General features: G+C 33.2%; 2 protein-coding genes across 4 annotated transcripts; one reads left to right on the top strand and one right to left on the bottom strand.

Moving 5' to 3' along the window:
* Positions 1–295: 295 nt before the first annotated feature.
* LOC123683975 (tigger transposable element-derived protein 4-like) lies at positions 296–2,439 on the top strand. The gene is made up of 2 exons (XM_045623015.1): positions 296–1,047; positions 1,108–2,439. Exons 1-2 carry the CDS (start codon positions 653–655, stop codon positions 2,327–2,329), a joined length of 1,617 nt encoding a protein of 538 aa, XP_045478971.1. The 5' UTR covers positions 296–652; the 3' UTR covers positions 2,330–2,439.
* Positions 2,440–15,929: 13,490 nt separating this feature from the next.
* LOC123683971 (stress response protein NST1-like) lies at positions 15,930–21,317 on the bottom strand. Of its 3 annotated transcripts, XM_045623011.1 has the most exons (8): positions 21,024–21,317; positions 20,609–20,762; positions 19,723–20,549; positions 19,475–19,668; positions 17,257–17,319; positions 17,147–17,198; positions 16,990–17,034; positions 15,930–16,830 (listed from the first exon to the last, which is right to left on the bottom strand). In XM_045623011.1, the coding sequence occupies exons 1-8, from the start codon at positions 21,088–21,090 to the stop codon at positions 16,115–16,117; spliced, it is 2,118 nt and encodes a 705-aa protein (XP_045478967.1). In that variant the 5' UTR covers positions 21,091–21,317; the 3' UTR covers positions 15,930–16,114. The 3 variants fall into 3 exon arrangements, with proteins under 3 accessions (XP_045478967.1, XP_045478965.1, XP_045478966.1); XM_045623009.1 differs by having other exon boundaries at positions 19,475–20,549; XM_045623010.1 differs by having other exon boundaries at positions 16,990–17,031; positions 19,475–20,549.
* Between the last annotated feature and the right edge of the window lie 396 nt (positions 21,318–21,713).

The following is a 21,713-nucleotide window of genomic DNA, read 5'->3' as shown; positions in this document are numbered from 1 at the left end:
TTATTATAACACTAAAACGTTTTGGTTTCAAAATTGTTTTACTGAATAAATGCACGGTTTTTTAGACTACAGTATAACGAATTTGTATAATTTTACTCGTGAAGGAAATCCGTTATATGCTTGCCCTCGGGGCGATGTTATGAAATATTATTATACTTTAGAAGAATCAATTTATATAATTGAAGAATTGTTACTACTCCAATTAGGTGATTTAGATAACGTTCAACAATTTTTATTAGATGTCTATAATGTATTTGAAAAAAAATTAGCTAAAGTTAACACTTTTATTATACAGTCGAACCTCTATAACTCGAACCTCTATAACTCGAACCCCTCTTCAACTCGTACTCTCTGAGCGTTCCCTTCACATTCTCGAAAATTCCCTGTATTTCGACCTCTATAACTCGAATTTCTATAACTCGAACACCTCTTCAACTCGAACTCAATGATGCGTCCGTTCAGAGTAAAGATCTCTTTAAGTCGAACATTCGAAAACAATCAAATCGGAGTTTTGGCTTCTTGCCACAAGGTGTCAGCGTAGCTGGCTGAGATGCTCGCGTTACCGACATTTTAGGGTATTCCCCCAACCAAGTGTGAAATACCGCGAATGAAACATCATAACAATAACACCAATCTGATTCTGGAATGAAATATGTTTGGAGTTGGTGAGATGTCGAAGCCGCGTAAACTGAAGTCTTTAACGATCGGAAAGAAGTTAGAAATTTTAAAAAAAGTGGAAAATCGTGTCAACAGAAAAATCATTTGCCAAGAATATGATATTCCGAAAAGTACATTATGCACTATAATAAAAAACAAAGATACAATAGCTAAGTTTGGTGCAGAAGTGAATAACCCTTGTGTAGTGAAGCGAAATAAGCCTAAGAAGAAAGTGAACACTGCATTGATCAAGTGGTTCGAAGCTTCAAGAAAAGCAAATTTGCCAATCTCAGGGCCCATTTTGCAACAGAAGGCATTAGATTTTTCCAGAAAATTGGGAGATGAAAATTTCAAGGCTAGCTCGGGATGGCTTGAAAAATTCAAAAAAAGGTAATGATTCTTATTGTTTCTGTTCGATACATGAGTACATGTTTATTTTTCCCGTTTTAGACATGGTGTATTGCAAAAAAAAGCGTGTGGGGAAAGTGCTGCTGTTAATCAAGAAGAGTGTGATAACTGGATTCGAGATGTTCTTCCTACAATTTTAGCTCCTTACGAAGCTGACGATATTTTCAACGCAGATGAGACTGGGTTGTTCTTCAAATGCTTACCAGATAAAACCTTAACTTTCAAAAATGAAAAATGTTACGGAGGCAAATTATCCAAGGAAAGGGTGACTCTTTTATTAGCAGCAAATATGAGTGGCAGTGAGAAATTGAAACCTGTAATAATAGGGAAAAGCGCAAAGCCACGATGTTTCGCAGGAGTGAAATGTTTACCCCTTACTTATTACAGTAACAAAAAGGCCTGGATGACGAGTGAGATATTTGAAAAGTGGTTGTTGAATCTAGACAAACATTTCCAACTTCAAAATCGTAGAGTTCTATTACTGATTGACAACTGCCCTGCTCATCCAAATATCGATCATCGATTGAAGGCAATAAAGTTGATTTTTTTTCCACCCAATACGACATCAAAATTACAGCCTCTTGATCAGGGAATTATAAAAAGTTTCAAATTTCATTATAAACGCAGGATCTTACAAACAGTACTAGATGGATTTGAGTCCAATGGCACTATCCCCAAAATTGATCTCTTGGATTGCATTCATACGTCGGCGGCAGTGTGGAGAGTAGATTTAACCCAGGAGACTATTCAAAACTGCTTCAGAAAGGCTGGTTTTGGGACACATAACTTCTATGACTATGAAGACGAACTGCCGCTATCAGAATTGAAAAAAATTATGACCAGTGAACAAAAGGTAGCTTTAGATCTCCAAGAGTCTGTTTTTAAATGTTTGGAGGTATTGAATGCTGATGATAAGGTTTCTTTGGAGGAATATATAAATGTGGACGTGGATCTTATAACAAGTGAAAATCCTTCAGAGGATGAGATCTTGGAATATGTGAACAATAAACAAGAAGACTTGGAAAATTTTTCAGAGACCATACCTGAAGATGACGATGAAGATGACAGTGTAGGAGCTGCAAGACAAAAGCCTTCTGACGCTGAAGTTGCTAAAGCAATTGAAACCATTCGGCTTGCGTTTTCAATGAATGAGGCTGCAACTGATGACGATTTAACTCTCATATTCGAAATAAGCAAGAAATTTGAAGCCTATCGTCTAAACAATAAAACATTTAGGCAAACTTTAATAACTGATTTTTTTTAATTCGTTATTGTTTTAAGATCATATTCTAGTTTGGATGATTCAAGTTATCAGAAATGAATTTTAGTTTGTTATATTATTATTATGAGGTAATAAATTTTTTTTGGAAAGTATGTGTTGGATATTTCTCTAAGTTGAACTCTCCATAACTCGAACTTTTTTCGCTTTCCCTTCAAGTTTGAGTTATAGAGGTTCGACTGTATATGGTGAAGCAAGTTCGGGAAAATCGTACTTTTTAGATATGGTTGTTAATTATAGTTTTAATTATGGTGTTGTTCAAAATTTTAATAAATTTATTTCGTTTCCATTGCAAGATTGTGTGGATAAACGCATATTAGCGTGGAATGAAATTCAGATTGATCCTGGACAATTGGAAATAATTAAACTGTTATTAGGAGGTGATATTTTAACTGCTAGAATTAAATATGAATCAGATCAAATTATTCATAGAACACCTGTTTTTTGTACATCTAATTATTATCCATTTCCAATTGACAAACCTTTTAATGACAGAATAACTTCATATAAATGGAGATCTTGTCCTAAACTTAAGGATTATAATAAGAAACCATACCCGTTATGTTTTTATAGTTTATCAAAAAAATATAATATTATTACATATTTTTATCTTTCATTTCTTGACCTTTAAATTGATTATTTAAAGAATTAGTAAGGAACTACTTAGTCAGAAATCAAGTAAGTTTTAATTTAATTTGAACAACTTTGTTAATTCTGTGTCGTTTCTTGTTGATTCTGGTGCATCTCACTATGTAGTGAATGCACAAAGTATCATGTTTGAGTATACTGTTTATGAAAAGCCTATGTCTGTTGAAATTGCTTCGAAAACAGAGAACATTGTTGCTTTGGTAGATTTTACTCAACGAATTCTTGTACAGTTTGGAAAATGTTCACATGTTTTGAAGTTAGTAAATGTTCAATATGTTCCTGGACTAAAGAAAATGTTCTAGGAGTTCGGGCATTCAATGCTCAATTTAGTACAAGTGTCGTGATGAATTCTAATAATGGATTTATCCGCTCTAGAAAGTTAAAAAAAAATTGAGTCTTCTGTATGTATCCAATGGATAACCCATGTATGGTTAGATGAAGAATAAATTTTGTTGAGTTAGATCAAAGTTTCTTTTACTTGTTGAAGACTAAAACGAATATAATATAAATTCCACTGCTCATCAAATTCACCATTTTTATGATTTCATAGTTATGAGTCGTTCGAATCACTATTGTTCAGTTCCCCAGTGTTCTTCCTGGGAGATATAAAATTCAAATATCAAATTCCAAGCTTTCCTTCAAACTAGTGATAAATATCGTGTTTGGGTGAAAGGGAAATTGGGGAGTAAAGTGGCAACTGAAACTCAAAATCGGTAAACCAGTGACAACAAATATGAAAGTATGTTCCCTGCATTTTATCGTTGATGGGTATTTTTATCGAGGTAAGCATCAATTACACATGCAATTTTAGGTTATATTTATGGGGATAATCGATTACAAATTCCAGTTCTACTCAAAGAAAGTTTTTGAAAAGGTACAAGTGAATACTCCTAAAGTGTCTTCTTTGTGTGACCTGATAACAACAGATAGTGCTCTAAACAGTTTTACTGGTCTCAATAATATGAAACTATTAGATACAATAGTAGAAGCAGTACAATCTATTTACAGTGATCAAACATCACATCGTTTAACAATCGAGCAGCGTATTGTTTTAGTTTTAACAAAATTGAATTGTGATCTTTCATATGTGACATTATCTGTTTTATTTTGCATTTCACAAGAATTGTGTCAAAGATACATTTATGAAATGATAGGAGAAAGTGGGGTAATTCCGGACAGCCAATTTCTCCTTTGCTGTGACCCCCTCCACTATCGGAATAAGTCTGTCAGTGTATTTCAACACCTGGTTTCAGTGTGTGTGTTATCTGCGATGTAAGGGTGGACGTGTTTAACATTTCTGCGATAATTTACAATACAATTGCAAGTTAAAACAAATTGCCATTCTATGGCGTGAGGCTATTTCCGGCAGAAAAAATGACGATATTTTGAGTACTATCTATCAATTCCTCCTGCAAATGCGAGACGCTGAAACAATAGCAATGTGGGTCGATAATTATTGTAATGAACGAATTCGTTCGTGTGTCTTTTAAGATTTGACTCATTGTTTAATTCTATTGTTAAGATTCAGAAAAATATAGATATTTCCTTGCATGTTACATATTATATATGGACATTGAAATATTTTTAACATTTAAGACTCACATTGATTACCCCTGAAGAAGGACAAGTTATTGTCCGAAAGCTTGGCTGCAACAATAAAGAGCTAAAATTGTTCAAGTTTGACTACATACCCGATAACCTTTCTGTTTTATTATGTGTGTTAATTATTTTTATGTGTGTGCTATCCATTATTCACTGAAGAAACTACTAGAACAAATTCAAGTTACCTAGAGTATACATAGGATTCGTAAGCTTTAAAGTGGTGTCTACCTAATTTTTCTAAAAGCACTAAGCTTGAAAGTGGTACCTACCCTAAAGGACATATAACTTTTTTTTGTACATCAACATGACGAGGGGCAAGTGCTCGACGAAATTGAGAGCCATCCGACCACATCAGTGCGAGCTATATGAAGACGAACTGGCATGTCTACAAGAATTTTTCACTGGATGTTACGTAAGGAACAATTGCACCCGTATCATTACCAACGAGTCCAATGTCTTCTACCAAGAAACTACCCATTAACGCTCACATTTTGTAGAACCATGCTGAGAAAAATAAGTAGCGATCTGATTTTTTTAATCGTATTCTATGGAGCGACGAATCTTCTTGCAAAAAAGACGGCTTCCTCAACCTGCATAATATGCATAGTTGGCAGGTCTGTAATCCACATCTAATGAGACAAAATTAATTTGTGAACTGGGATTTTTGATGGGCCCATTTGTGAGTTGCCAGAAACACTAACAGCTGACCGATACCTTCATTTTCTAAGACATACACTGCCGCTTTTACTAGAAAATTTGAATTCCGCCAAAGCGGGCCAGAATGGAGGAGGCGGGCCCATCCCAAAGGCCCGCGGCCGCCTTTGTTCAACCCTGTCCGCCAAAGCCCGCAGAGGAGGATCCAGCCGCTGGCAATTCTTCCGACGACTGGGACGACGTTAGGGAGGACGTAGCCCAGTGGTTGGGAGAAATCCACAAGGAACATCCAATGTACAGACACGATCATTTTTATGATTTGTAAGTTAAATATTTCAATATTTTTTTTATTCCTAGAAGACAGGAGACGGATGTGGCTGCAACATGATGGCTGCCCTGCACATTTCGCAAGACAGGTACTTGATTACTTGAATGAAAAATTCCCGAGAAGATGGATTGGACGAATGGGTACAATTTCTTGGCCACCACGATCTCCTGATCTAAATCCATTAGATTTTTTCTGTTGGGGATGTCTCAAAGAGAAGGTATATGACAAGCCGAAAAATTCAGTTGAAGAGTTACGCACACGCTTAAACGAAGCAGCTCGAAATATTAATCAAGCCAGATATGCGCGACGAATCAAACGATCTTTTTAGCGTGCATTCGTGCCGAAGGCGGACATTTCGAGCACTTAATTGATGTAATTTAAAATAAATAGTGAAAATATTACTGTGTTTTATTTAACCATTATAAGGTATCATCAAAAATCCCTAAAACTCTTTCACTGAAATTAGTACCTCAGTTGTAATGATAAAACGTAGTCCGAGCACCCAATAAAATTATAACATGTATTATACCATTTTAGAACCGCAATAAAATAGACAATTTATTTATCTCCATAACGACTGAAACTTAAAGAAAAAAGTAAGTGAATTTGCAAACATGAGAATTATCATCAATGTCATCAGTGGACATCAAAGACATTAATGTGAAGATTCTAGAAACAAAATTGGAAAAAAGTTTCAAGAGCTTCATGGTGAAGTACCAATGGTGTTAAAAGAAAAAAATTATGAAAATGAGTTTTGGCCCACAGGAATATCTATTTCACGTTTCAACTACAGGCTAGAAAAACTCACAGATATAACTGTAGCATGGATGAGACGCTGGCGGATACAACCTAGCCCAAAAAAATCTAACTTGATAATATTCCACCATAATATAAAGAACAACTCCCCACGTATACAAATTGGCAATGATACAATTAGACCAATAACTAAGTGCAAGTGTTTGGGAATACAGATGAACAACAAACTCAATTTCAAACACCATATGAAGGTACAGAGAAAAGCAGCCATCACACGAGCCGGACACTTCAGATCACTCACGTACAAGAACCTAGGAATCAACGTCAAAACAGCCAGTTCAATTTACAAGATGATATGCAGACCATTACTGGACTATGGTAGCATAATATTCTCGAATGCGACAAAAACCTCACTTAATAACCTGGAAATACGAAACTGCTCTCACTATTAATCCATATTTGCTTCCTCCCTTTCTCATTCCACTTTCTCGGAAAAGAATAAAATTATATAGAATTGTCCGTGTTGTAATAAGAATTGTGGCAACCAACTACACAGCACCGAATTCATGAATTTCGTGCAGTAAATTTTAAATCCATACTTTCAGAATTCATTTTCAATATTGTAAATTAGTTATTGAAAATAAAATCAACTCAAAAACTTTATAATGACATGAATCTTTTGAAAATTAATGGGTTAATTTACCTGGACAGTGTTAAGGTAATTTACAAGATTAAAAACAACTTAGTGGATACTGGCATTAATCTTAGATATGCCAGTGATGTGCATACCCACCATACAAGATCCAGACATAACATCTACATATTGCCAACTGCCAGAAACATTCCTAGGAGGAAAATAACTTACCAAGCTGCCACCTGGTTTAATGAATTATCAAACGACATCAAAGGCTCTGATACTCTGAAGGTATTCACAAATAAAGTGAAAAATCAATTATTCCAAAAAAGACTGAATAATATTTAATTTATATAATACTCAGTATAAAAAAATAGAATTAATTGTTTATTTTAAGACTACTGTGATTAGAATTAGGTAATTGTTTAGTTGCCACACTTGTTATTGTTACTACTACTATATTGTAAAATATGCCTGTTATGGATCACTCATGATCCCTTTGGGTTAATAAATAAATAAAAAAAAAATATATGTTGGATTATTGTATTTAACCCACAATTCTCCAATATGTATTTAGGGTTGCATACCCAAATACGTTCCGTTTTAAAATTTGGTTTTGATCTTATATGCAATAACAAAAATGATAATGAAGCGGCTGAGTTTTTATGGCCGAAATGAACCTAGTCTGATGTTATTGTCTTGTATATCCCTGAAAAAATAAACCTGTAACCGAGTAAGTTGTATTCTGATTAATACTTTCACCATTGGAAATAATCCAAGTAGAAATTATTTACATATAAAGTGTGTTGAATAGTCAAAGATAGAGACTATTTCATCTTCATCTTCGAGTGAAATTCTAGACAAATTGGTTTGCTCAAGTATTGAGGAAAGGAAACGAATTTTCCCATCAGGTTCTATAAAAGCTAAGAAAATTAAAAATTTCACGATTGTAATAAAATAACAAAGGCATATTCCTGCCAAATATTACCAACAAGAAACAAAAATTAATGTAGTTGACCACAAGGACCACCAAAAACTCATGAAAGAACTGAAATCAGAAAGTAACTTACTCTCCGAATGCTTTGAAACAGCATGTAGATAAGGCCACTTTGAAAATAATTAACTCCGCTAGGTATAGTGTGGTTACAAGTCTGTATATTAAGATGTAAGATCCATATGTTAAAAATATAAGCATGAAGAATTCAGAAAAATTGGAAAGTATATCTTTCCCTGCAAATCATAATTCAGATGAACTTGACAGAATCATGTTGAATACCCCTTTCGGTAATCCTGCCGACCTGGTACTTGACCTTGGGACACTCGAAAGACGTCCGATTTTGTACGTCAAATATATTATATTTGAATTTAAGTTTGAATTCGAGTATAATTGTCGTATTCAGAAAATTGCAGAAATTGCAGTTTTTTGTAGTAAAGTGCGTGCAGTGAAGTAATTTACTTGTGGAAGTGATTAGTGACTAAATTTCTGAGGAAAATGGGTTCTGCAATCGAAAATACATTCAATTTGAATGAAATTGTGGACCCTTCTACAATTATGACTGCAGATGAAATTCGTAGGGAGAAAATTGGACTAAAAGAAATTTTTTCTGGGTGTGCTAGTACCATGCAAGCCCTTAAGTGGTGTGCCAGGAGAAAATTGATAAAAAACTCATGTGACTGTGAAAGGTGCAACATTCGGATGAGTTGCACCAAAAGATCAAAACTAAGAGTGGATGGATATGTGTGGTCCTGCAAACGGTGCACGAAATTAGTTACTTTGCGTAAGAACTCATTCTTCGAAAAAAGCAGACTAAGCTTTGAGAAGATATTGGTGATGATACACGGATGGGCAGAAGAATTACCGCAAGAATATATTGCGCGACAAGGAGGTATAACGGGAGATCACACCATAATTGACTGGTATAACTTCTGTCGGGAGGTGTGCGAAACGTATTTGAGGAACAACTGTGTCACAATAGGTGGAGTGAATGAAGATGGTACTTCGAAGATAGTGGAAATAGACGAATCCAAGTTTTTCCACAGAAAGTATCATCGTGGAAGGTGGGTTGAAGGACATTGGGTTTTCGGCGGAATAGAGAGACGGTCAAAGAAGTGCTCTTTTACCTCAATGCAATGTTGGAAAGAGAACTGTTCAAATGACCATATCATTATTTCTTTATTTAGATAATGGGCTTTCATCCATTTCTAGCATTGGATATAAACAAGGTCATGATGCATCATTTGCAATACTCTATTTAAAGTTTATCAATGAATTTTTATATGACCCCAGTACAGATTTGAGCCAAGTACTGAAAAAAAGCGCTTCGAGCTCTAGACACCAATCACCCTTGAAAAAGGGATCCAGAATCGAAAATTACAGTTCACAAAATCACTTTCCAAAATATTAAAACAATGAGTAATCTAATTTGAAATTTTCCAATTTTTGGACATCATGAAGAATAATACTTTTATTGATTAACTCACCTATCTTCTTCTTCTTATCCTCATTGGACGTTGGCGATTACTATGGTCCATCTGATCTTATTTGCTGCAGCCCGAAACAGCTCCATAGATGTCATTCCCGTCCATTGTCTCAACTCACCTATCGCCATACTTCAAATGTTTCTTCGGAGAACAACTTAAAACCACCATTGTCACATTTGAAGACCTGAAAAATTAAAGAATTTAAAAACGAATTTCAACAACGATCTGATACAAAGATATATTTTTCTCTTTTCCTTTTTGAGGATTGATTTTTATACTTGTGCCTTTGAAGATTTTCAGAGTTCACAGTATTCATATTTTCACCATGACATAATTTTTTATATATTATGTCATATAATGAAATTTATTATTGTGTTTTCAAAAATAAAACAATTGCCTTACAAGTTATTTCAAAATTTAAATCACTGTTGAAATTAAGAGTTTATGTGTTGATATTATGAGTATGAATTATCGGTCATTAAAATGACATAGCTACCTGAATATATATTGTAAATCAACTTGAAGTCCTGTAAATTGCACTGTTTAATACGATGAGTTATAATAATTAATTCAAAAGTGTTTCCAAGATGCAATGTGTTAGCACATTTTCTCATAATTTATTTACCGCCATTTTGTGATTATGTAGAATCACAGATAGTCTTTGGTAGAATGTTATATTTAGTGTTCTGTGGTTATGATTATAGAATAGGGATGTGCAAAAGGTATCTTTCCCAGGTAAAGTATCGGATATTCTACTAAAATTCGAGTATCGGATACTCCATTCTAAAAAGTATGGATACTTAGATACTGTATATTCGTATTCAAAGATTTTTTATGAAAGGTTAAAAAGTTTTCATACAAGAAAAATGTATATACATGGATTGATATTTAAATAGAATAGATTATAAATTTATATACGACCAGAGAAATTAATAAAATTGTTGGACAGAAAAGATTGAGATTCCATCTCGAATATTTTTGTTTTTTTTTTATGAATATATTTATTAAACTATTCTAAAATATAGGTACTCAAAATACAAAGGTAATTTTTCCTCTGATTTCAAATTAAATTATTCAACTGTCATCAGAGAAAAAACCCTCGCTTTTAATATTCAAGTTTTTCTCGAACAATTAATTGATCGTTTCTGATATAAGTTTAAAAAAAATTTCTTGAATATCAAAAATGAGAGTTTTTTTTACTTTGTTACCAATAGTAAAAAATATTGGAAGCTCCAATGAATAACCAAATTTGAATTTTCCGCTATTCATTTCTCACCGACCATAGCGCCACGGTTGCGGAAGCTAGAATAAAAAGTTCGGACAAAATTTAGTTCGAGTTTCACCATCTCTGGTAGCGTTTTCTAGTCAGGAGAGCTCTGATTTGAAAACCAATTGCCATCATTTTAATGGAAGAATAAAGGTATTCAATGCTAAATTTTCTATCAATAATTCCCACTATAGGATCAAATTTCCGCTATTAGGGGAGCGTGGGGTAATCACGGACGGCGGGTAATGCCGGACACTAAGATTTTCGTATGTTAGAAAAAAAAAGGTAGATATCTCGAATGACTCAATCGAGAGCCAGGTCCGAACTTAGTGCCAAACAATAACTCTTGAGATGAGGCTGCGCTCGTTGTTTAAGATAAGTTAATTTGTTATTTTTCTTGTAATTTCATCTGATTTTTCAGTTAAATTGTACCTATACTTGTATAAAACTCCATGCAAAACACAGTAATCTGAAATTTTTGTTGTGAAGTGGTCTAAACATGTAATTCATTTCAATACCTAATCACTACATGCATTGCCAGTTTGTAACCTCAAAAAATCAAATAGTTTTACGAATTACCGAGCGAATTAGTGTGTATCGGGTAATGGCGGACGAATTGAATTGATCTCGGACGTCCTTAATTCTTGAAGCAGAATAAAAAAAGGGAAAAAAGAAGAAAATAAAATAAGGTAGTATCAATAAAGTTTCGAAGAAGACCATGTTGTTTAAAAAAAAAGCTACGAAGGACGAAAAAGAATATTATATCGTATAATTTGTACTGAAAAAAGTGAAAAATTTGAAACTCCAATAATCAAATAATAGCTATTATTTGATGTGATTTTTGTGCCAATTAGACCATGTCCGTAATTTCCCCACATGCTGCGTGTAATCCCGAACACCAAGGGTTTTGTTTTTTCTTCAAATTTTGATTTCATACTAAATATTTATCAAAGTTACTTACGAGAGTAGAAGAATAATAAATAAGTTTGTAACAGGTTATCGGGTATGTAGTCAAACTCGAACAATTTTAGCTCAGCCAAGCTTTCGGACAATAACTTGTCCTTCTTCAGGGCTACTGGAAATTACATAAAGTTGTAAAAAACACACAGAAATCAATACAGCAGAACTTACATCAATGTTAGTCTCAAATGTTAAAATTATTTCAATGTCCATATAATATATGGACATTATATTATAATGTGTAACTTGCAAGGAATAACTATACTTTTCTCAATCTTAACAACAGAATTAAACAACCAGTCAAATCTTAAAAGACATATGAACGAATAATGTCAAAGGTTAAAAAAATAGAAAAAACACAAAGACAAGAGACACAGAGAGGAATGACAACAGAGGACGAGTGACGTCACAAAATGGGGAAGCATAAGGCGTTTTATAGCGAGGGAATCATCTAATTTGACTCATATTAATCGATTGAACGATGTTGCAATAAATGGAATTAATACCATTAAAATCTGAATAGATATTTAAATTTGTTTCATGGCTCATGATTTCGACCGCCCCAAAAACTCTCGTACAACATTATGTAATTTTCAGTAGCCCTGAAGAAGGACAAGTTATTGTCCGAAAGCTTGGCTGAAGCAATAAAGAGCTAAAATTGTTCAAGTTTGACTAAATACCCGATAACCTTTCTGTTTCAAATTATAAATTGTTAGTCGAGATCTACAAGTAGTTAATAAATAAGTTTATTGAAGCAGAAAAAAAATAACGAAAAACAGTTTCTGAAATACAATTAATTTGTAAGGTACGCATCAATAAACGAATTACAACCCACAAAAGTATATACTTGTTCGTGGGGGAATAATATAAAAATCATAAATTCCAAAAAACAACTTCTAATGAGTTTAGATAAAACAAATACAATATAAGTACAACAAAACAAATGTTCTGAACAAAGTTAACCCTGTTGAAAATTTTCCTCTAAAATTCATTATCTTGTGACTTGATCCCTGTCTTGATTACTCTGGTGAAAAGTGTTCGAGAATTTACTGCCCTTAGGTTTGAAGGTAAGATGCTATAGAAAACCGGTGCAAGGTAGGTAAAATTTCGAAATCCAATGTCTTTCCGACTTGCGGTCGCTGTACTGGATTTCCCCTGATCTCATAATGTCTATAGGTATTATCTGTGGTCGTTCATACTAGTATAACAAAGGCGATCTTCCATATAATTGCCTTATGCTGAACACCTCATCTTTCCTGTACAGAATATCAGTAGGGTAAGTCATATTTTTCCTATACATTACTTTCAAAATTCATTTTTGTATAATTTCAAGGGATCTACAATAAAAATCCGCCAGGCCGCCCCAACTCAAAATGAATGATTAGTTTAAGTTGATCTTTATTAATTGATATCAATTTCTGTTCAAATATACATAATAAAAAATTAATTTGTTCACCTAAATTCAATATACAACATAACTTTGCACTATTAATAATCCATGAAACTCTCCATTTAACACCACCAGATTAAAAGAAGACCTCTATCCTAATGACTCAACGTCCTCCATGTCTGCTTACAGTTTGCAGCGCCCTTAACGATAGTTGGAATCCAAAGTCCAAAGATGTTTCACTCACAATCAGTGAACTGAAGAACTTCAGTTCACTGCTCACGATAGTCCAGTGAGGGAGAAGAAGTCCTCCAAACGAGATAGTTATATTTGGATAAAAATAAAATCACACAACATAATTCAAAAATGTTTAGAATCTGCATATCTCCACTTCTGTTCAAAAGAAAATTTGAATTAAGAATGAATTAGCTTCACTAGTGTAGCTAGGAAGGGGGGCTTTAGTTCTTAAACCACCACACTCCCCCCAATTAAGGGGATTATAATTATTATTTCTTCATATCAGGTATTGTGGTTGAACACGCCCTACAAAAATACTTCCTAAAACCGACGGATGCAAAGCAATAGAAACATCTGGCTCCAAAATTTTCGATTGAGTAACAGATTTTTTCAAACTTATCATGTTATCATCATTCACGTGTTTGATTGATCGGAGTAATGTCTCTTCGACTGATTTGAAAGAATTAATAAAGCTTTGAATGACCCTACTTCTATCAACATTTTTTTCCTACAATTTTACGATTGAGATTTGTTAAACTTTTATTCTACGATGCCCTTGAGACTTTTTGAGGAGGAACTAACTTTCACCCTTGTTGTTGAGGAGGAGGTAATCAGATCGAGTGAGTAAGGAAATGATAAAATTGTGGTGTCCTCGGGTTGTACCGTTCCTACTCAATATTTGTAATTCGTGTTTGCTGAAATCTGTTTCCCGACTCTTGGAAAATAGCCCGAATGATGCCCTTGCCTAAAAAAACTGAAATACACGATCCGAATGATCTCCGCCCATAGCTATTTTACCAACTTGCCTAAGATTTTTGAAAAAATAATTGCTTCTCAAATGAGGGCACATTTGGAGAAATACAACATTCCTACCTCAGCGGCAATCGGGATTCCGCAAGGGTTATAGCTGTGGTATTACACTCCTGGATGTAGTTGATGAAATCTTACGCGCAATTGATTCAGGTAAAACGTGCATTCTTGTTCTGTTGGAATTTATTTCATCCTCAAGGGACAGAAAACGAGTTTAAGAAGTACAATGGGAAGTGAAAGATTGACTGTGCGCGCTTTGTTGAATATCTATTGATTTTGAATTCGAGATTGAGATATATCCTAGGAACATCAACTGAATCTTTGAAGATATTTATTTATATTATCTTCAATATTTACTTGTACCTTATATTATTAGCTCTTAATCATTTTCTACCTGTAGCATAAGAAACAAGATATTCTCCGTAAATAATTAGCTTTTCAACATATAGATGTTTGAAGTAGATTTAAACTTTTGATATAATTTTGTGACAACCAGATATTAACATTTTAATAAATATAAAAGCAAATATAGTCACGCCCAGAATATCAACAAAGGTATTTCCAATTAATATTTTTTCGAACCATTATTGAAAACACTACTAACGATTCTACCATAGGTAAATTTTTAAATGAATACGTAGTCCTGACCATTAATCACTTTTTCTCTTGGAGGGAGGGTCAGTCAAAAATATTTTTGTTTAGATAAATTTTTTATAAAAAAAATACAGCATATATAAGAATTTGAAATAATTTTTAACAAAGAAAACTATTGTAAAAGAAAACATTCTTTAGATTCTAGTAACAAAAAAACTAGTCTAGACATCCAACATAATATATTTTCCTTATTGCAAATTTATCTATTACTGAATATACATATATATTCTTTTGAGATAGAGCAATACAAAAAATTATATTGATTCTATAAAAATCTTAATGGGAATACAATAAGGTTAAACCTTACCAGTCTCTCTTGCCCCAAGATCCAAGCCATGTGTTCAATACCCTTATTGTCGAAAAACTTGCCACACTAAGCAGATACCAACTGTTACATATCAGAATAAACTGATTTCTCACAAAATTTCAATTGCAATACAACGCCGATTTCACATTTCTTAAAATTATTTGTCGATTTTATTACGAATTCAGTTGAAGCAGGAAACAAATTAATTTCCTGAATAATTTATTTAAATCAATGTAGAAGGCGGAATTCAAGGTATTTTACTAAAAATTTCAAACGAGCCACCATCCGAAACTAGAGATTTATTATTAGCATTATCCAATAAAAATTACTTTAATTTGCGACAAGTGCTAGTAATAAAATTAGTAATCACCTCGAAATGTGTGATATTGTAAAAGAGATCCGAATTTGTTCTTTAGAACCCGTAAACCGACATCAATCCAGCCTGAAGCACAAAAGATGCACTCTTTGGAAAATGAACATATGTTTTGTCTAGAATTAAAAGAGATTTTTATGGACGTGAAAGATTTCTAACCGAAAATTAGTAATATTACCGTACTTAAGACGAGGATATCATTAATCATTTTATATCTTAGTGAAACCTGAAATTTTTCCGCACGAAAAACTGAATGAAAGAATTATCATTAGTTCAATATTTCACAATAATGTGTTGAAATCAACATTTTACCCTTTTTCTATTTTTCCATCATCACTCTATGCTGATACATCAATAATGAATTAACTTCATTTCACGAATAATTTTTGTGTAACGGAATAAAAACATAATAACCGAAGAAAACTATTTTCATAAGTGTAACTATTTCAAACATAGATACTTATAAATACTAATAACTATAAATAAATGGTTTGAAAAGATTTCCATGAATGATGGCATTTTTATTCTGCAACACAACATCAATCAACTAAACAAATTGCATATAATACACATTCAAAGATAAACTAAATAAATCCTGGTGAACACCTACATCTAATATACATATTATCCATAAAACCTAAATTCTTTACAATCTAAATTGAAGTAATAAAATCAATATCTAGCAAATCTGGGGTCTCGATCTCTACCTCCTCCATAGTAAGCACCACCTGCATACTCCATTCCCAGTTCATCATAGTAATCCCTTGGTCTGCTCCAATTAGAAGAATTTCTAAATGCCGTATGCCCGGAGTTTCCAAAACTCTCTGCTCTGCTTGAAACTGGATCACTCCTACCGAGTAGCTGAGCTGGTGTCATATGAGCCAATGACTGATTTTTAGGAATTCTAGAATTTATAATATCCTCTTCAACCACCTGCACCCCCACGTTATATCTTTCACTCTCCCCACATTGTGTCCCGATACTCCTGTACTGGATCTCCTTCCTCTTCTCGCAGTCCTCGCATTTTACCGGATCTGTTTGACACATCTTCATCGACATCGACTTGGAGGGCTCTGTTGTTAGATCGAATGGCACTTTCTTCTTCGCAACTGCCGAAATAGGAGAACCAGTCTCCTGATCGTCGTCCACCAAATCGATGACCGTCGTAACCACCCCTGTCTTTATCAGTGCTCGATTCAGAATATCCTGGTAATTGTTATCCGACAACGGTGTATTGAAAGAAAATTTAAGAGGTTTTTGGCGCAATAAGGGGGAGGCGTTTTGTTCAAGCTTGTTCGGTAGGTGATTGGTTTTTGTCACTTTCAGTTTTCCATTAGATTTTTTGTCCCCAGTCAATTCTTTCAGGAAATCTTGACATCTTGACAAAACTGCAATATTATAAATGTAAAGGTATTTTTAAAACAGAACATCTAAAGAAAACAAAAAGGAGAAAGAGGAATATTTTTATTGTGAACGACATCAGGTGAACACATTTCATGGATTTCACATTTAATTTGATAAGCGCAAAATAATAAATATCAACTTACCATCAACTTTTTTTTTTAACGCTTCTCCGTTTGATGAACATTCTGCTAGGAATATAATGGATTAATGTAAAATTCGCTTACTAGTTAAAACAAAAAACAAATAAAAAAACTAATAGTGAAAAGGACGTTTGGGTCTCATATGTAAAATTGATATTACCTGGTGCTCGATTGATATGAAGAAAATCTGTCATATTCCATTGCCGTTCCACCTTAAATTGAAAAACAAAGCTTTTAGCCACTTTCGAAACAAAACTGAATTCATTTTACCTGAGGGTGATGTCCACCTTGATTGTAGTTGGGATTAGTGGATGCGGATATACGAGCCATCAACTGAAAAATTTCAATTCATATGAAAAAGGGAAATCTTAAAATAACTGCCTCCCCTTCGATAAAAATCAATAATAATAAGGTGAACTAATTATAAATCTTTTACTTCACAATTGTCTAGTTAAAAATGACGATCATTTCATTCTGAAATTCTGCCAATAGCTAGTTTCAACAAAATAAAGGACTTTCAATAATTTTAAGCTGAAATATAATGAAACTTGTAGAGAATTGTTCAAGCAAAATAACATCTTCACAAAAAAAGTAAAGAAAAATTCAATCAATATAACACCAGTAATAGTAACACAAGAACACAAAAATTAAATGTATTAATTAAATAGATTGACCCTAAGTGAAAAACACCCTACACTTAGTTGCATCAGAATATTTAATCATTTACGAAATAACATTAAGAATATAAATAATTTAAGAATTTTCAAAATGAAGATAAAATAATTGATTATAAAACTTGAGCCTTATGAATTAGGAGACTTTTTAATGTCACATTAGAGAGCTAACAAATTAAATCGATTTAGACACTATTTCACTTCAGGTGAGCATCTTATTTGTAAACCATAATTGAAATAGAGAAGTATTATTATTACCCTTAATACACTACGATGGCCTATTAGATGTTTATGGCAAACTGATAATAATTTTGTGCTGAAATCTTGCATGTCAAGGTTGAACTTTAAATATTTTCAGATCTCTACAAATTTCGGTTATAACGGAAACAGACTACTACTTCCTTCTTTCAAATGGCACACCTAGTATATTTTTGTATCGTTAATAGCTTTTTTGATGAAAATTTCAGCAATATGCTATAATTTGGGTAAAAATTCAACGGTTCTTGAGTTAATGAGATTCTTATGAAAAAAATCGTGATGACGAGTATTCACATTTTTTAATATTATTGCAAAAAAGTTTTGTCGACAAAAACCTTTTCAATTTTCGATCCTGTCAATGCGTAGTTTCATAAGACTGTTTGCAGTTTGGAACAAAAACGTACAGTGTGTTAATGAGAAGATCATGAACTTGCGTCAACTCAATTTCATCAAAATTATCAAATTGAAAACTATATTTTTTATTCTTTCAGTCAATTCTACGTATAAAAAGGGGGAGTTAGTTACTCAAGCAAATCCTATACCTAAAATGAAAACTTCAAGAGTTATCGAGGTAGATTTTGAAATAAGGAAAAACCACAATTTCTAACTGAGTAACTTGTAGTCTGTGACTTCCGGAAAACACACCAAGAAACTAAAATTAGGTACTTTGATAACAAAATTTCACATTTCATGAATTGTAAGTAAATATTTGTTGGAATTGTTGAGAATCCATAGACCAGTAAAAATTTTCATATTAATATGAAAGAAAAGTCATTCATGAAATATCGATTTTAGTTATCGAAACATCGAATTTTAGTTCCTTTCTGATTTTTCCTGAAGTCACAAACTACTCCATCCAGTTAGAAATTGCAGTTTTTCCTTATATCAAGTTCTTCTTTGATAACTGTTCATTTCAGGTTTAGGGTTTGTTCTTTTTATATGTATAATTGGACGAAAGAATGAAAAATGTAGATTCGAAAATCTGATGAATTTGAGTAGTTCAAGTTCATGATCTTCAAATAAATACCCCATACATTTTTGGTCCAAACCACAAAATATCTTATAGAACTAGGTATTGTCAGGATCGAAAATTGAAAAAGGTTTTTTAAAAACTTTTTCTGCAGAAATATTCAAAAAAATGTCCTTGTTGCCACCATTTTTTCATAAGAATTCCATAAACTCATGTACTGTTGAATTTGTACTTAAGTTATGGTATATTTAAAATTGAAGAGAAAAAATACCTCAAATTATTATAATTTTATTAAATTAAACATTTGAGTGAGGTGAGTTCTCTTTCACAGCGTGCAATTGTATTAATATTATTTACCATTTTAGCCTTGAAAAAGGATCACTCAGGACTAAAAACATTGGTGATATATGACTCAACAATTGAAAAAAATCGACAAAATTCCAGTCAACATTTGTAATAAAAAGCTGTGAGACTCACACTTTCTTCTTGACTTGTTGTACTTTGCTGTAGTATATATCAAGTTGTTATATTTGTAGCATTTTTACAATTAATAAATTTCTATTCTATTCTAAAGAAAAATAAATACCTGAGAGACTTTTGCAGAAATTTCAGAAGTATCAAGTGGAGGCGGGACTGGTTGTACTAATGAACCGTACGTGTTAGCCATGGGGTCACTTCTTATAGATTGATCTATCATACCCTGGTGATGATTCAATGGCATCATAGGTGTAACAGCCATTTGAGGTATGATTGGATTGATCGGAGCAACCGACTGATCGCCTATGAAAAAGTCTTCGTTATAATTGGAACCCACCTGAGCTACAGAATGATCACCCATCATCATGTAGCTCTGGCTGTATTGGGGCGCCACTGGTATAGAAGACATATCATGAAACACATCCGCAGGGAATTTTGGTTGAACTGGATTCTTTGGAAAAGGATACGTTACCATGTCTCCGCCAGAACTTGTTTCTCCATTCAATTTCAGTTTGATTTCTTCCAAAAAGGACATTTTCTTCTCCCTTATGATACCTTGATATTTCCTTTCAGGGGAACGCCTTTGTTTCAACCACCGTTCACGATCTGATATACTTCTGCTCCGTCGTCTTCTGTTATTTGGTGGAGAGTATAATACATGGTCGTAAACTCTACTCCTTTCTCTACTCCTCGACCTCAAATGTTTGTCAAAACTTCTCCTTTTATCTCTGCTTCTTTCTCTTCTATTACCTCTACTCCGACTCCTCAGCCTCGGACTGTATTTATCAGAAAAACTTCTTGATCTCGATCGTCTTCTTCTTCTTTCTCTCAATATTTCATTCCTTCTTTCTCTACTAGATTTTCTTTCTCTAGATTTGGTTTTTATTTTATCATCATTTACAACCTCCAACTCTTTATTCCTTTCAGGTTCAATTGTACTCATATTCACTTCACTTTCCATTCCGGGTGGAACTAAGCCAGTTTCAATAATCTTCGATATGACTTTCTGTTCTTTTTTTTTGAAAAAATTTTCCCTGTCCTTTTCTAAATCTCTTTTAGTTTTATTTGGATCCCTTCTTAGAGCTGTTTCGTCGAATTTTCTTTGTCTAGGAGGTGACCCTTTATGCCTTCTATTCCTGGATCTAGATCGTCTCCTATGTTCTTCAGATCTCCTAGGTTTTTTTCTATAACATTGAAAGAATAAGTAAGTAGTATATATCAAAACAAGAATCGAATTAAGCACCTTTCATTAGTTTTTTCTTCCTCATTCATCTCTTCTTTGTTATATCCATCCTCTTCTATTGTATCATCTAATGAATCAACTATTTGTAAACTTTCCATGAAGCCTTCATTATTGAAGTCATCAAAAAAATTGTCTGGTATATCTTCTCTCTCATCTTGAAAATAAATGAATGATAAATTTTCGGAACATATGATAACAATGATATAGAAAACATTTTACTATTAGGATTTTCCTTTCATTGGATATTTCTCAAAATATGTGTATGTAATGCATAAACATATTTGTGTACTATTGGGTACTATAAAATAACTTCTAGTTCATCTCAGATATTTACCAAATGTACATAAGGCATAAACTTCAGTAACTTGTTTCAAAAAACAATAGATACCACAAAGAAAACTTAATCATTTCATACCTTTATTAACATCATTATCATCGTCGTGTATTTCACCCTCCTCAACTACCGCCTTATCATCATCCATAATTCTTTATCGTCCACTACTCAATAATAACAAAGTGTAGAACAATACCAACTGCTTTTCACAAATAAGCAAATCAAGGGTATGATACTACTACTAGACCAATAAAATAGTTATCAAAATGAAGCTAGATCAATATAAATTCTTTACCAGAGAATTTTTGATGTTTTTGATAGGTAGTTAATTGCAGCTTATTTCACTCCACCTCCACCTGATATTTTTTCTATGGTTTGATGTTTGGAACATAGATATTATAAGAAATGTGAATAGTAATGCGTTCGATATATTCAAATCCAGTATAAATCAGGTACTGGTAAATGTATAATATGTAGGTTTTTTTATTTGAATGAATTTGAGAACAATAGAATCGAAATAATTCTATTTTCCTTCATTTATAACTTATAACTGATGGCGAAAGAGTCGAAAAACATAAAAAATCCTTATGATTGTTATGCTCGTTGTCCTTTTATTAAATTTATATTTATTGACGGCTTGCATAATTATTTCGAAGTTTGCTAACACGTCGGGCAGGAGCCAGGAGCAGATTTTCGAAGAATCCTCGGCTGTCAAAACATAAAATAAAAGCGATAATTGAATGTGCGCAAACTCCGTAGATTGCGGTGCGG

The sequence above is a fragment of the Harmonia axyridis genome, chromosome 7 (genome assembly GCF_914767665.1).
Source record: "Harmonia axyridis chromosome 7, icHarAxyr1.1, whole genome shotgun sequence".
NCBI lineage: Eukaryota > Metazoa > Arthropoda > Insecta > Coleoptera > Coccinellidae > Harmonia > Harmonia axyridis.
The sequence above is the reverse complement of the archived record's forward strand: the minus strand, read 5'-3'. Positions and strand labels throughout refer to the sequence as shown.